Source organism: Sporisorium graminicola, chromosome SGRAM_9, assembly GCF_005498985.1.
Source record: "Sporisorium graminicola strain CBS 10092 chromosome SGRAM_9, whole genome shotgun sequence".
NCBI classification, from domain to species: Eukaryota; Fungi; Basidiomycota; class Ustilaginomycetes; order Ustilaginales; family Ustilaginaceae; genus Sporisorium; species Sporisorium graminicola.
Genome location: NC_043739.1, coordinates 41496 through 53983, shown reverse-complemented (window position 1 = coordinate 53983; position 12488 = coordinate 41496). Strand labels below are relative to the sequence as shown.

The 12488-nt window shown below is 59.1% G+C and overlaps 4 protein-coding genes across 4 annotated transcripts; 1 reads left to right on the top strand and 3 right to left on the bottom strand.

The window, feature by feature from the left end:
• Positions 1-934: 934 nt before the first annotated feature.
• Positions 935-2551, bottom strand: EX895_006397 (uncharacterized protein; the record flags this gene model as incomplete). Its single annotated transcript, XM_029886989.1, has 1 exon — positions 935-2551. One exon carries the CDS (start codon positions 2549-2551, stop codon positions 935-937), a length of 1617 nt encoding a protein of 538 aa, XP_029736481.1.
• A 298-nt stretch (positions 2552-2849) lies between these two features.
• Positions 2850-6140, top strand: EX895_006396 (uncharacterized protein; the record flags this gene model as incomplete). The annotated part of the gene is made up of 1 exon (XM_029886988.1): positions 2850-6140. The coding sequence occupies one exon, from the start codon at positions 2850-2852 to the stop codon at positions 6138-6140; it is 3291 nt and encodes a 1096-aa protein (XP_029736480.1).
• A 238-nt stretch (positions 6141-6378) lies between these two features.
• Positions 6379-7710, bottom strand: EX895_006395 (uncharacterized protein; the record flags this gene model as incomplete). Its single annotated transcript, XM_029886987.1, has 1 exon — positions 6379-7710. The coding sequence occupies one exon, from the start codon at positions 7708-7710 to the stop codon at positions 6379-6381; it is 1332 nt and encodes a 443-aa protein (XP_029736479.1).
• Positions 7711-8178: 468 nt separating this feature from the next.
• EX895_006394 (uncharacterized protein) lies at positions 8179-12222 on the bottom strand (the record flags this gene model as incomplete). The annotated part of the gene is made up of 1 exon (XM_029886986.1): positions 8179-12222. One exon carries the CDS (start codon positions 12220-12222, stop codon positions 8179-8181), a length of 4044 nt encoding a protein of 1347 aa, XP_029736478.1.
• Positions 12223-12488: the final 266 nt, after the last annotated feature.

Genomic DNA, 12488 nt, shown 5'->3' with positions numbered 1-12488 from the left:
TTGGCGATGCTTGTGGATTCTCTCTTGGCCGCAAACAGTCGATCATGCGGAGTCAGAGCAGTCTAAGCCAGCTGAGAGTCCAAGAGATACGAGAGAGTGCAAGGTCTTGGTGGCGGGAAAAGCGCCTTCTAGCCGAGACTGACTGATTTGAGTCGGAGCGGAGTTGGCTCGTGTGGCAGCAGCAACATCATTGATTTTGCTTTGATACACAGCATTGCCTTCGGCTTCCTCCTCCGATAGCGCGAGTCCGCTCCCCCCTACGTGCTGCACCATCTGTTCATGCGATTGGCGACCTTATCAAGAACAATCGCACCTGGTTTCGGAAGTGCAAACTCATCACATCGGAACCGCAGCGGCACCAGCAGCGGTTGCATCCTTCCAACCTCCATCGTCGCCGTCCATGTTCTTTTCTCATATGTAGCAGACACTGGCAGCAGTGCGCTGGAGAAAGAGACCTTCGTGTGCGCCACTAACCTAATCCCAGGCTTCTGTGTGCCCTGCCCCGTCCATTGCTGTCGCAGCAGACCATGCTTCCAAAGATTTATCCGGCGACTCCCATTCACCCAACCCTTGCATACGGTAAATTCTTCGTCGCGTGGCACCCTTCGCTACCGAGCCCGAGCGCAGGGAAGCTGTAAGCGAGTAAAGCGATCTGGGCGGGTGACTAAGCGAGATCAGGCAAGAAGGAGCAGCGCGGGCTTCAAACGGCCCAACGTGCGCCGCTGCCCATCGAGCAACTCAAGCGGCTTTCGAAAATGCACAGAGTCCACAACATGTGAGTAAAACTAATCTTAACAAACTTTGAACGTTTTCTCATGCGTGACAGCTTAGGCCGTTTGTTCACAGAATCACAGGAAGAGACATGCGATGGATGCGCAATTGTACACAATGGCAAGCAATTAGAAGTACATGCTGCGGTTTATTGTGCATAGGATCAGCTGGAGCTGGAGTCTGCAGCAGCCATAGCTACTTCTGCGGGGGCGTTCGTCTCCGGTATAACGTCGTTCGAGGCGGGTGCGGTGGTCCCAGGAGTCTCGGTTTCGGTTTCGGTCTCGATCGCTGGCTCCTTGGTCGTGGAAGATTCATCTAGCGCTGATGCAGCGACTGGCTCCGTCGTCTCGACATGCGTCGGTAGTGCTGCTGCTGGATCTGGAGGGGGAATATCCAGATGCGACCGTGCTTCAGGTTGTTCCACCGTGACAGGTTCAAGAGCTTTCTCTTTGACCACTTCTACTGTCGTCGACGACTCGACCGCACCACCCATCTGATCGACTAGACTGCTGGCAAGAGGAATTTCTTTAAGCTTTTCCGCCTTGCTCTCGGTTTCCGGCACCAATTCCTGCGTTGCAATCGTCGATTCTTCCGCTTTCAACGCCGTTTCTGGTTCTCGCAGCACTTCCTCCAACGGTTCTTCTTTGACTCTAATCAACGGCTCTTCTTCCTTCTCTTCCTTGACAGCCGCCTCCTCATCCACCCCACGCTTGCCCACCATCGACGCCAGCTGCGGATGCTGCTGCACCAGGCTTCTACACAACAATACCGTATCGATCTTCTCAAACATCCTCTCTTCGTCCGCACTCATCTGCCTGCCTGCCTCCTCCTTGTTCTGCTCGACTTGCGTTCTCAGCGGCCGCAATTCTAGCGCGAGACTCTGCAGCATCCTTGCCTTGATCGCCTGCGCCGCAGCATCCAGCCCTTGCGCTCTGCCCTGGATTGCGGCTAACTGTCTCTCCGCCAGCAAGGCCTTACTGTTGCGATCGCGCGCCGGTGCGCCGTCCTGCCCATACTCTAGAACGTCCAGAGCTGCGCTGAGTTGAAGCGAAGCAAAGAAAAAGTTGACGAACAACGAGTGCGCGAGTTGGCGCACGTCGGCGATCGTCGTATTCGGCAGGAGGAGGGTCAGCCACGTTGGCGGCTCCGGGGAGATGAGCAGCTGCAGCTCGAATGCCAACAGCGAAAAGAGGCAGGCGAGGCGCCAGAAGCTCAGACCGTCCGATCGCGTGCCACTGCTGCTGATGTAGCCCACCGCGGCATATAGTAACGGGTTGATCGTGTAGAACGCCACCAGCCCGGTCAGGCCACGCCGCATGAAGTCCCTGCTCGACTCGCAGTCCTTCCAGTCGACCACGCTCGGACCGAACCTGTCATACGCGAACCGCCGCACAGGGTCCGACAGCGCATCGTGCGCTCTGCGGAGAACAATGAAGAGTGCTTCCCCTTGCTCGCCCACTTTGTCCGGGTGGTACTTCCGCGCCAGTGCACGAAACGAGCGCTTGACGCCATCCGCGTCTACATCCAGCGGTAGCGCAAGTAGCTGGTAGTAGTTGGGTGCAGCTGTGGAGGCTGCTTGAAAGAGTTGGTAGAAGAGTGTACCGACCACGACGGCGGCTCGCGCGAGTTGTAGGTGATTGGTGCGCAGGCGATGTGCGGACGGGGGTGGGGGTGTGACGAGGTGCAGAGAGTAGAGCGAGTTGATGAGCAGTTGCGAGCCGAACGAGGGCAGCCACCACCACGTGAGCAGTGATCCGAACTGCAGCAGATCCGACTTCATCGCTGCCAATATGCGTACCTTTAGCGACCCGATAGCAGCAGCAGAAGCTAGATGGTGTTGGTGTTGGTAGGAAAGGGACCTCTATCGAGCATGTCTGTCACATTCCGCAACCGCGCAGCTCTCTCGTGGAGGAAATCAGTATTAGGTAAGCGTGACGATGCAGAGCAGCTCCACTCCAAAAAATTTGGGAATTGTTTTTTCTTTTCTTCTGGCCAGAGCAAAAAAGGGTCCTTCGAAGCTGCTCGTCCTTCTCAACCAACACCACCAACACCGAACCCATCGAGGAACAGGTGCAAGAATGCCGCCCAAACGCAAGACCGCCCCTTCTGCGGGCAGCAGCAGCAGCAGCAGCAGGGCCAGACCTGTCTCCAAGAAGCCCATGAGGACCCGTCAAGCACAACCAGCACGCCGCCCCAAACTCGCCGCCCAACTCGACATGTACATCCACCGATCCGACGATGACGACGAATCCGAGGACGACGGCACACCAGACACAGCTTCCGCCTCTATATCCTCCAAACAGGCAACAGCAATCATCCTCGCAGCGCAGGAGCAAGAGTACGAGCCCGAATCCGACGAGGCCTCGCACGTCTCTTCCGGCGACGATGACTCTGACGGTGATGACAGCGATGCGGAAGGCGCCAAAGTCAGAACGGTCTCTGCTGCCAACTTGGCGTTCCTGTCTGGGCTGGACAAGAACAAGGCAATCGATGTCTCGCAGAAGGACGCAAAGCAGAAAGCAAAGGATCTGAAGCGGTCGGACAGGAAAGAGTTTGAAGAGACGAGGAAGCAGATCGCTGCCGAAAGGAAGGCCCGGCTCGCTCAACCAGTTTCGGAGGAGGAAGACGAATTCAGCGATGAAAGCATGGAGGATGACGATCAAGAGGACCACGTGCAGCTGCCAAGCAAGGGCGGCGAGAAGAAGAACTACCAGGAGTACAGCGACGTCTCCGAGGGTGAAGAGGTGGGTGCTTCTTCCGACGACGGCGGAAAACCGGTCAAACGCCAAAAGAGCAAGAATGTGAACGACGAAGATGCCGAAGCGGCCTACTTGGCGAGATTGGGCAAGCGCAAAGCACGAGAGCAGTACCAGGATGAAGTCGAGAGGCAGAAGCGGATCAATGCGAAGTTGCCCGTTCGCAAGCTCGACGGCGACGACTCTGCCGATAGCAGCGATGAGGATGTGGAGATCGTCGACGATATGGACGACGATGACGATGACGAGGATGAGGATGACGACGAGATGGAGGGGGACTACAGACAAGAAAGCGAACCAGAAGGACTCGGCTCTTCAGACGACGAGGACGAGCCCTCGGCCACCGCCAAACCCAGTCGAGCAGTCCACGCGCCTCTCCCGCGATCCGCCCAACCCGACAGCGACAGTGACTCCAACGCCCCAACCCGCACTCCCACCACCACTGCCCCCCTCTCGTCGATCACCCACTCCTCCCGCTTTAACCTCACCGCGCCATACGAGATCCTCCTCACCTCACACCCTTGCCGCCTGCCCCCCGCACCTTCCACCACGAGCAGCCGCAAAGCCACGCTCGCGTACAAAGCCCAACTGGCCGCGGCGTCCAAGCAAACCTTGCTACTGGCACGCAACCAGATCGCCTCGCTGGCGTCGCAGATCGTCGCCGATCCAGAAGTCAACCTGGGCCTGCTGAGGCGGTTGGCCGTGTTTGCGTCTGCCTCTGTTTCGGCGCCGCCGGAAAAGATCCCCGAGATCCGCGCCGAGCAGGCGGCGGCGAGAGCGAGCGGAGGAAAGGCAGCAGCGGCTCGGGCTCGACCGGTCAAAGTGGCCGTGCCGCCCGCGGTGCGCCAGCTGGCAATGCTGTCGATGCTCGCCGTGTTTGTGGATATCTTGCCCGGATATCGCATCCGCAGCCTGACGGACAAGGAGCAGGAGGAGAAAGTCGGCCAGGACGTGGCGCGGCGGCGCGAGTTCGAGGCTGGCTTGGTCGGCGTGTACCGTGACTTCCTCGAGCTGTGCGAGGCCGAGCTCAAGGCTGCCGCTGCCGAGTTGGCCGGTGCCCCCGCCGCTGTTGTTCGTGGTAAGAAGAAGAGCAAACCAGCGCCAGGAGTGGGCAAGCTCGAGAGGGCGGCGATCAAGGTGTTCACCACGCTGGCGGTGCGTGCGGTGCACTTCAACTTCCGCACCAACATCCTCGGGGTCGTTGTAGCTAGGATGTCACGCCGTCGATGGGGCTCCGACGAGACCGAGTGCTTCGAGGCGATCCGCAGCGTCATCCTCTCGGACTTGAATGGCGAAGTATCCCTGGAAGTGGTCCGCCTGATCCACCGCATGACCAAGGAACGCCGGTACAAGGTCAACTCGCAAGTGCTCGACCTCCTGCTCCACCTACGCCTCCGCGACGAGCTGGGCAACAAACGCTCGTCGACGACAACCTCGACGGACCCGGACGCCGAAGCCGCGCGCGCGGCACGCGAGCACGCCGAGCGCCGCGCCGCGATGAAAGCACGCGAAAAACGCGGCAAAGCCGGCAGCGGCAAGTTCAGCTCAAAAGAGGTGCGCAAGGGACTCGCGACGCACCTGAGCAAGAAGCAGGTGAAGAAGCAAAAGGAGCTCAAGGCGATCGAAGACGAGATGAAGGAGGCCGAAGCCACCGTGGATCTCGAGGAGCGCGAGCGCAACCAGACCGAGACGCTCAAGCTTGTGTTTGTGCTCTACTTTACCGTGCTGAAGCGCGAGGTGGGCAGCGTCGGGTTGGGCGTGTTGGAGAGCACGATGAAGGGGCTCAGCATGTATGCGCATCGCGTCAATGTGGATTTCTTCCGCGATCTGTTGGCCGTGTTGAAGCAGCATGTTGCGGTCAACGCTGCGCTGCTGGACGACTCGAAGTCGCTCCATGCAGACGGGGGGGATGGAGAAGCTAGCGAGTCGGACGACGACGACGACGACGATGCTGCAGATGCGGATGCGGGTGCGGGCGACAACGTGCTGCTCGACCAGACGACGCTGACAAAGACGATCCGCCATATGATTGTTGCGCTCAAGACGACGTTTGACCTGTTCCTCGGCCAGGTCGAGGGGAGCATTCTCAACCTCGACCTTACCGATGTCTTGGGCCATTTCTACTATGTCCTCTTCTTCCTGCCCTTTGTCAACGAGTCGCATCTTTGTTTCTCCACCACCAGCACCTCGACCTCTGGTGCGAGCACTGTGGTGGATCTGGCGCTCGACTCGTTGTACGCCATCCTGATCCGCAGCCGCACACGCTTTGCGGCGCACATTCTCGCTGCGTTTGCCAAACGCCTGGCCATCATCAGCCTGCACCTCCCACTCACTGCCACTTCGGGCCCGCAGAAAGTGGTGCGCATCATCGCACACCTCTTGACACACCAGTCGACCTCGAGCAGCTCGGTCAGCCAGCTCGCCCTGCTCGACCTCGAGGACCGCAGCAGGAACGGCACATATGCCGCCGACGGCGCTAACCTCAACACCTCGGGCGTCCTCGAAAGCGGCCAGACCGTCCTCTGGGAACTCGCGCTGCTCAAACACATGCCCAGCGCCGACTTGGCCCACGAGGCCGACCGCGTGTGGGCACTCAAGGACGAGGCCTTGTAGACAGGCGTGGCTGGTACAAGTTAATGCAATCAACGTGTCGTCTATCAGGTCTGGACGTCGTCGGTCGAGTGTGTGAAAGCGTGAAAAGCTTGACATGAATCAGAGCCACCCTTCTCACGTCCACACACCTCCCAAACAATTCTTTCAAACACGCACACACACACGAGCACCAACGCAAATCAAAAGTGTCCATAAGTCATTGTCTCTCCCTGCCACCGCTCATTGCTCCTTGCGTTGCCTACTGGTAATTCTGCAAAACAAAAGGACAAGTGACATCGTTCACCTGACTGCTCGTCCTCTTCCTGCCCAACAAGCCCTTGATATTCATGCCCAACTCGAGGCCCAAGTTCAACGTCGGCCGGGTGGTACCTTCGTAATTCGGCCCACAGCCCTTATAGAAATCCTGGAAAGTCTGGTCGCCGCTCGTGTTGAGACTGACATAGCTGAACTGCACGGGGAACTGGAACGGCGTGTTTCCTCTGCCCGCGAACGTGTACCCGTCCATCTTGCCCTCGCCAACCTTGATGAATGTGTTGAGGTCGGTCACTTTGAGCGTCAGATCGGTCGCACGAGACGAGATCCAGCCACCGCGGTTGGACGCGCGCAGATTGAAGCCCATCTGCATGCTGAAGTTGGTGGGGGAGTGGCTGACCTGCATGCTGGCGCCGTTCGGAATGGCCACCACTGGATTGGTCGAGAGAATCGCAAACGTAGGCACACGCGGGATAACAAAGTACAACATGACGCCCAACGCAACGAAGGAGAAAAAGGCGATGAACACGGCTACGCGGGGACTGAGCCAGCCCCACAGATGGTCCTCACCCGAGACCCAAAGCTGACAGCGCTTGCGTCGGTTGGAACGCTTCTTGCGGCGTTTCGAGGTGCGTGTCATGTCGCGCAGCTCTTCCTTTGTGTACTCGTTACCCAGGGCGGGCACGGTGATGAGTTCGATGCCCGTGGTAGAGTCGGCGTGCTGAGGACCCATTCCGCTGATGGTGTGGCTGGCCGCCGGTCCACCGCCTGCCGCAGTAGCAGCAGAGTAGGTGCTGTTGCGATTGGCGCCTTTGTTCTGCTGGATGACGGATCGACGCGGATCGGCATTGCGCACATCGAATCCAAACGCTTCTGAGGGTAGCAACGATTTGCGATGGTTGTTGTCCACAGGAACAGGCAGCGGCGCAAGATCCGAGTAAGGGGTCTCGACGAGCGACGGCTTGCTCGCATCCCAATAGGCATCGTTCTGGCTGGTGAGGCCCGAGGTTGAGCTGCGATGGGGCATGGGCCGGGTCATGTTGAAATCATCATAGACGTTCCAGTCTTCATCCTCCTCGTCACCCTCCTCGTCATCATCGTCGTGATGGTGGGGGTCATCGCCGGGTGCAGGTGCGTATCCATACGAGTTGGTGGTGCGTGCATCGTATGCGCCAATGCCAGTGCCAGATGCATAGGGAGAATCGATCGAGGCGCGGACGGGATAGTCAAAGGGCGACTCGTTGGTCGCGTGGGCGGGATTGGTGTTGTGGCTGCTATACGCATCGGCTGCTGAAGCGTAGTGGTACGGGTCAGCCATGATGACGAGATAGCTGTGAGGTGTTGATGTAGACGATGGTGAGGAGAAGAAGAGATGAAGAAATAGGAGCATCCGATGGGGCAGAGCAGGCGCTTCATTTCACTTTGCGATCTGTGTGTGCTTTGTCTGTCGCTGTGCCCTGCCGTCGCTGTGCTGTTCTGTTGCCCCCTTTCCTGTGGAATGCTACGCCATTCGAGAAACAGACCGACGGCGCTCTTCCGACGCGCCTGCTGTCAAGGTTGAGAAATTTGAATCCAACACCGATTTCTTGCTGCAAAATCACAATTTGGTGCAAAGGACCCTTGATTTCCGCACGACACTCGTCTGATGCCTGGCTTGCCGCTCATCCTGCATTGGCATCGGACGGACCCTCTTTTCGCCCAACGACGTCCAGGACTTTTGCAAATATAATGCTGATGACGGCAACCTTGCCATTGATTGATAGATACAGTAGCAGATCCTCCTTCTTCACGGTGTTTCGTTCTCCGTCCACCCTGAACTCCCAGCTTGAGCCGCAGCCTTCTGACTCGCCTTGAACTTCTTCAGCAGCATCACCGACGGTGGAGGCAGAACATCCACAAAGCCGGGCACAATGGCTGGCGAGAGGTTGTACGCGTTGGCCCCGCTGAGCCCACTGGCGCTGCCCTTCCTCGACGACGATCCGGACGACGGGTGAGGCGAAGCTTCGCGCGAAACGTTCCGACTGCTGTGCGACGAGTGGCCTGGTGTGCTTCGGCCGCGTGCTGCTGGTTTAGGGTCAGGATGGGAGCCAGTAAACGAGCGCGACCGCAACGAGCTTGTGCTGGGAATGCGATCCGCAGCATCAGGCGAGCGTGAGGCGGAGCCACTCCCGCCACTTTGACGACGACGACGAGTGGCTGGACTGCGGCTGCTATTCAAGTGCGCGCTCGTACCGCCGAGCATCAACCCAGGTTCCAAGTGCGGCAAAGACGGGCTTTGCGCCAAATGTCGTGGACGAACAGTCGCCGACCCACTGGCTGGGAAGAACGGCACCGACGACGAGGCAACAACTTCACTCTCGCTCGGCATGCCACTGTCGCTTGTCATCGTCTTCCCAGACAAGGCAGCGTACAATCCACCCGCCAACACCTCCTGCTTGCGCCCACCACTGCGCTGTGCTGCACTCTGATCCGCCTTGGCCTGCGTCACTGTATCCCTCCGAGCCTGCTGCTGTTGCAGCGAGAGTGCATGCTCCAACTCGGCCGGCGGTGCAATCTCTTCCCGCTCCGACTCGCTCGACCACTGATCCGCATCCTCCCATTCCTTCGGCCACCCGCTCGGTCGCAATCTCGTCCTCGCTCGGGCGTTCCTTCTTCCCTCTTTTCCAATTCTTCCTGCTGCCACAGTTCCACCTCGTCCGGCCACAATCGCGCGAAACACAGCTTTGCGACGCCAATTGTCCACGCCCTCCGACGACGACGACGACGAAGACCTCGACCAAGACGTCGCACTGGCACTGCCTCGATACCACGCCCGCAGCAGCAGTGTCGATAGCGCCCGATGGTCAAAATGCGAGATGCACCGTAATGCCAACGTCGCGCCGATCTCGCCCGACGACAAGCTCCCCGGCGACGGCGACGTCATCCAACTCGGCGGGGTCGCTGCTCCACTACTTTTCGGCGAGAAAGCCAGAGTGACGCTGCATCGAGGCATGGCCTCCAACCCAGGCACCGCTGCATTCGAAGGCACCGGATGATCCGAGTCCACCGCCACCCAATTCACCGACCGCAGCGACCAAACTTGGTCAGCTACAGGCAACACGGCTTCGCCCGCCCTCGGCTTCTTGCGGTACAGATCAATGCGCCACCCTTTCACCGTCATCCAGTGCAACTTCCATTTGCCCATCTTCGCCGATCCTTTCCCAGACTTGTCCGTCTTGCCCGCCACGGCCCCGCCTTTGAGCACATACACCCATCCTTCAAAGTACGGCTCGAGACACAGAGCATCGGCATCCGGTCCCGCATCTGCCTCTTGGCCCCACGTCTGCTTGAACAGCCCTTTGCTGGTGCTACTTGATGAGACTGCTGGCGAAGCATAAGTGACGCGGATTGTGTCGTGCAAGCTGATCGGAGGGATGTAAACGCGTTCAGTAGGTATGTGCCACTGCATCTCGAGCAGCTCAAACGGTCGAACCAGCGACGCCGCTACTGTCTTCCACTCATCCAACTCGCAGCCGTTGGCAGAGGACAGCACCGCGTATTTGGACGACAAGGGATGGGAGGCGTCCTTCCATCCACGCGAGATCTCGTCCAGTCGTATACCAGCAATGTACTGGTCGCCATCATCTGCAGCAGTAGCAATGGCGGGTGGCACTGCAGACGTCGAGCCATCCAACGACTTCTTACGCAACGCCGTAACGAGCGTCGGCATCTTCGTGCTTCGTTGCCTGACTGTAGAAAAGCCGACATCGCCATCATCATCATTATCGTCAAAGTCCTCTCGAGGCGATTCCTTGAGCAGCTCCAACAAGTCGAACTGAGGTCCGTCTCGACGTTGACTCGACTCGGGCACCAGCTTCTTCACTGCTGGTCTCGGAAGCGACGAGTTACGAGCCGGCGATGTTATCACGTGCGGCATAGGCGGCAGCGGCGGTGGGTTCGCCCTTTCCTCCCTCCTCGCCGCACGCGATCGCAACACATCTGCAGCAGTGACCGTCCTGCTGCGTGGCCGCGCCGACGAAGACGGCGACGACGGCGAGCCCGGCAACAGGGCCGTCGAAGGCTGCAGCGGGCTCGATAGGGGTGCAAACGCAGCAGCGGCCGAAGAAGGGGGCGGGCTCGGGTGTGGATCTGACAGCAGCGGTGCTTCGGCCTGTGTGCCCCACTGCATGACCATCGCATCATCGTCGGCGGTGGTGCCTACCAGGTCAGCCGATGACGGCGAGCCGGTCGACGCGAGCGAGCTGACCGAGTCGCATGCGCCAGGCTGGGTGTAGAAGATGGCTGGGGCTGGGCCTGGATTCAAGCGGATTGGACGCCGCGGCGGAGTGGCAGCTGCAGTGTGTACGCTATCGCTGCGCGGCGACGAAGCGGTACCAGCGTACGCATGGCTACTGTTGGAAGGCGATGCAGTTACAGCAAGGGAGGGCGCGAGGTCGTTGTTGGACATGCCGCTTGGGTCGATCGGATGCGTTGATGTGTTACTTCTAGGCGAGTTGTGTACCTGCGCCACTGATAGATTCGCCTCTCGCGGAATCATGCTAGTGCTAGGATTGGTGTCTGCAAAATCTCGACGTGCGATCCACTGAGACAGCCTGCTTCTCGCCAGATCCTCTTCGAGCTTTGCAATTCGATCTCCCGTGATCAACGAGGCATCGAGGTGGATAGCGATCTCATTGGTTGCCTGCGCCTGCGATTGCGCCTGCGACTGAGATAGCGATGTAACAGAGGCAGCGCTGGCATCCGAGCCCAGGACAGCATTGTTGCTTCCGCTGCTCGTAGCTGCTTCCCAGTCAGATGTCGTCGACGGAGACGAGGTCGCAAGCGTGGTCGCAAGCGTCGAGTTCGAAATCTGACGAATGAAGTGTGCCGATGAAGAGCCAAAGGCATCGTCGCTGACCGGCTTTGCTGACGAGCTGCTGCCACCACCCGTTCCAAAGGTGCTCGTCAGAGGAAGAGCAGGCGAGGCAGCAGTGCGTGAATGCGGCGAAGCGGATCCATACTGCAGCGTCTGCTGTGATGCCGAGGCAGACGACAACGCTTGCTGCGCCTGTCGTGGACTGTATGCGTTGTCAAAAGTCGGCAGTGGCGGGACCGGCGGTGGTGGTGCAGCGTGGGAAGCTCTCGACTGCCGGCTGAAACTGCTGCGTGCAGACTTGCTCGACCGACCCGTGTGCGCAAGAGACGCGCTGACCGAGGCTACGACATCGGTGAGATCCGGCGGAGGACAGAGGAACGATCTGGGTAAGGCATATGTGCGATGCTTGACCACTTTATCGTGGCCTGCGACGGGCGCGATCTTTGCATGCGCCGATGCATTGACAGCATCCTGGTAGAAGCGGTACGAGAGCGAAGGATCCTGATCGGGCGCATTGGCTGCATAGAGCGCAGCATCTTTGATCGAGCCGATCGTCTGACTGGGGCTGACGTGGATGCGCAGCCAAATGTCCTTGGGCACGATGCGGACGTAGACGGGGAGCCGTTTCGCCGCCTTTTGGTGCGTGCGCGTCTTTGGGCTCTGCACAGTATCGGAGTAGAATGGCTGCTGGCGCGAAGGCGAGGCTGAAGCACGGGCAGATGACGAAGAGGATGCTGATGCTGTTCTTGGTGCTGCACTGTTGGGCAAGCTGCGATGAGAGGAAGACGATGCAGAGCTGGCAGATCGAGTGGTAGCCAGCGAAGGTTGATGATGCAGCGGCGCTGATCCTGACGCCGACGCTGTTGCTGCAGGCAGAGGAGAGCGGCCCCCATCCCATCGCGAGGCAGGATCTTCAGACGAGAACGAGGGCGAAGGACCAGCCTGGTGAGGCACCGACTGAGCGTTGCCATCCATCGTGTTTCAGTAGTAGAGTTGAGGCGAGGCAGATAGGGGTTGTTGGTACGGTGAGGTCAAAGCGAGCGGGCTGCCGATGACGGGCGGCCGGTGCGCCCTCGAATCAGTGCATGTCCGTGACGATTCTGGATGTGTGTGCCGTGTCGTGTCGTGTTGGCAATGGGGTCAAGGGGCGAGCAGAGGGCGACGATGGCGATGAGGAAAGAGAAGAAAAGGAAAAGAAGCAGCCAAGCAATCTCTTACTGCAGGCAATTTACGCATTTCAC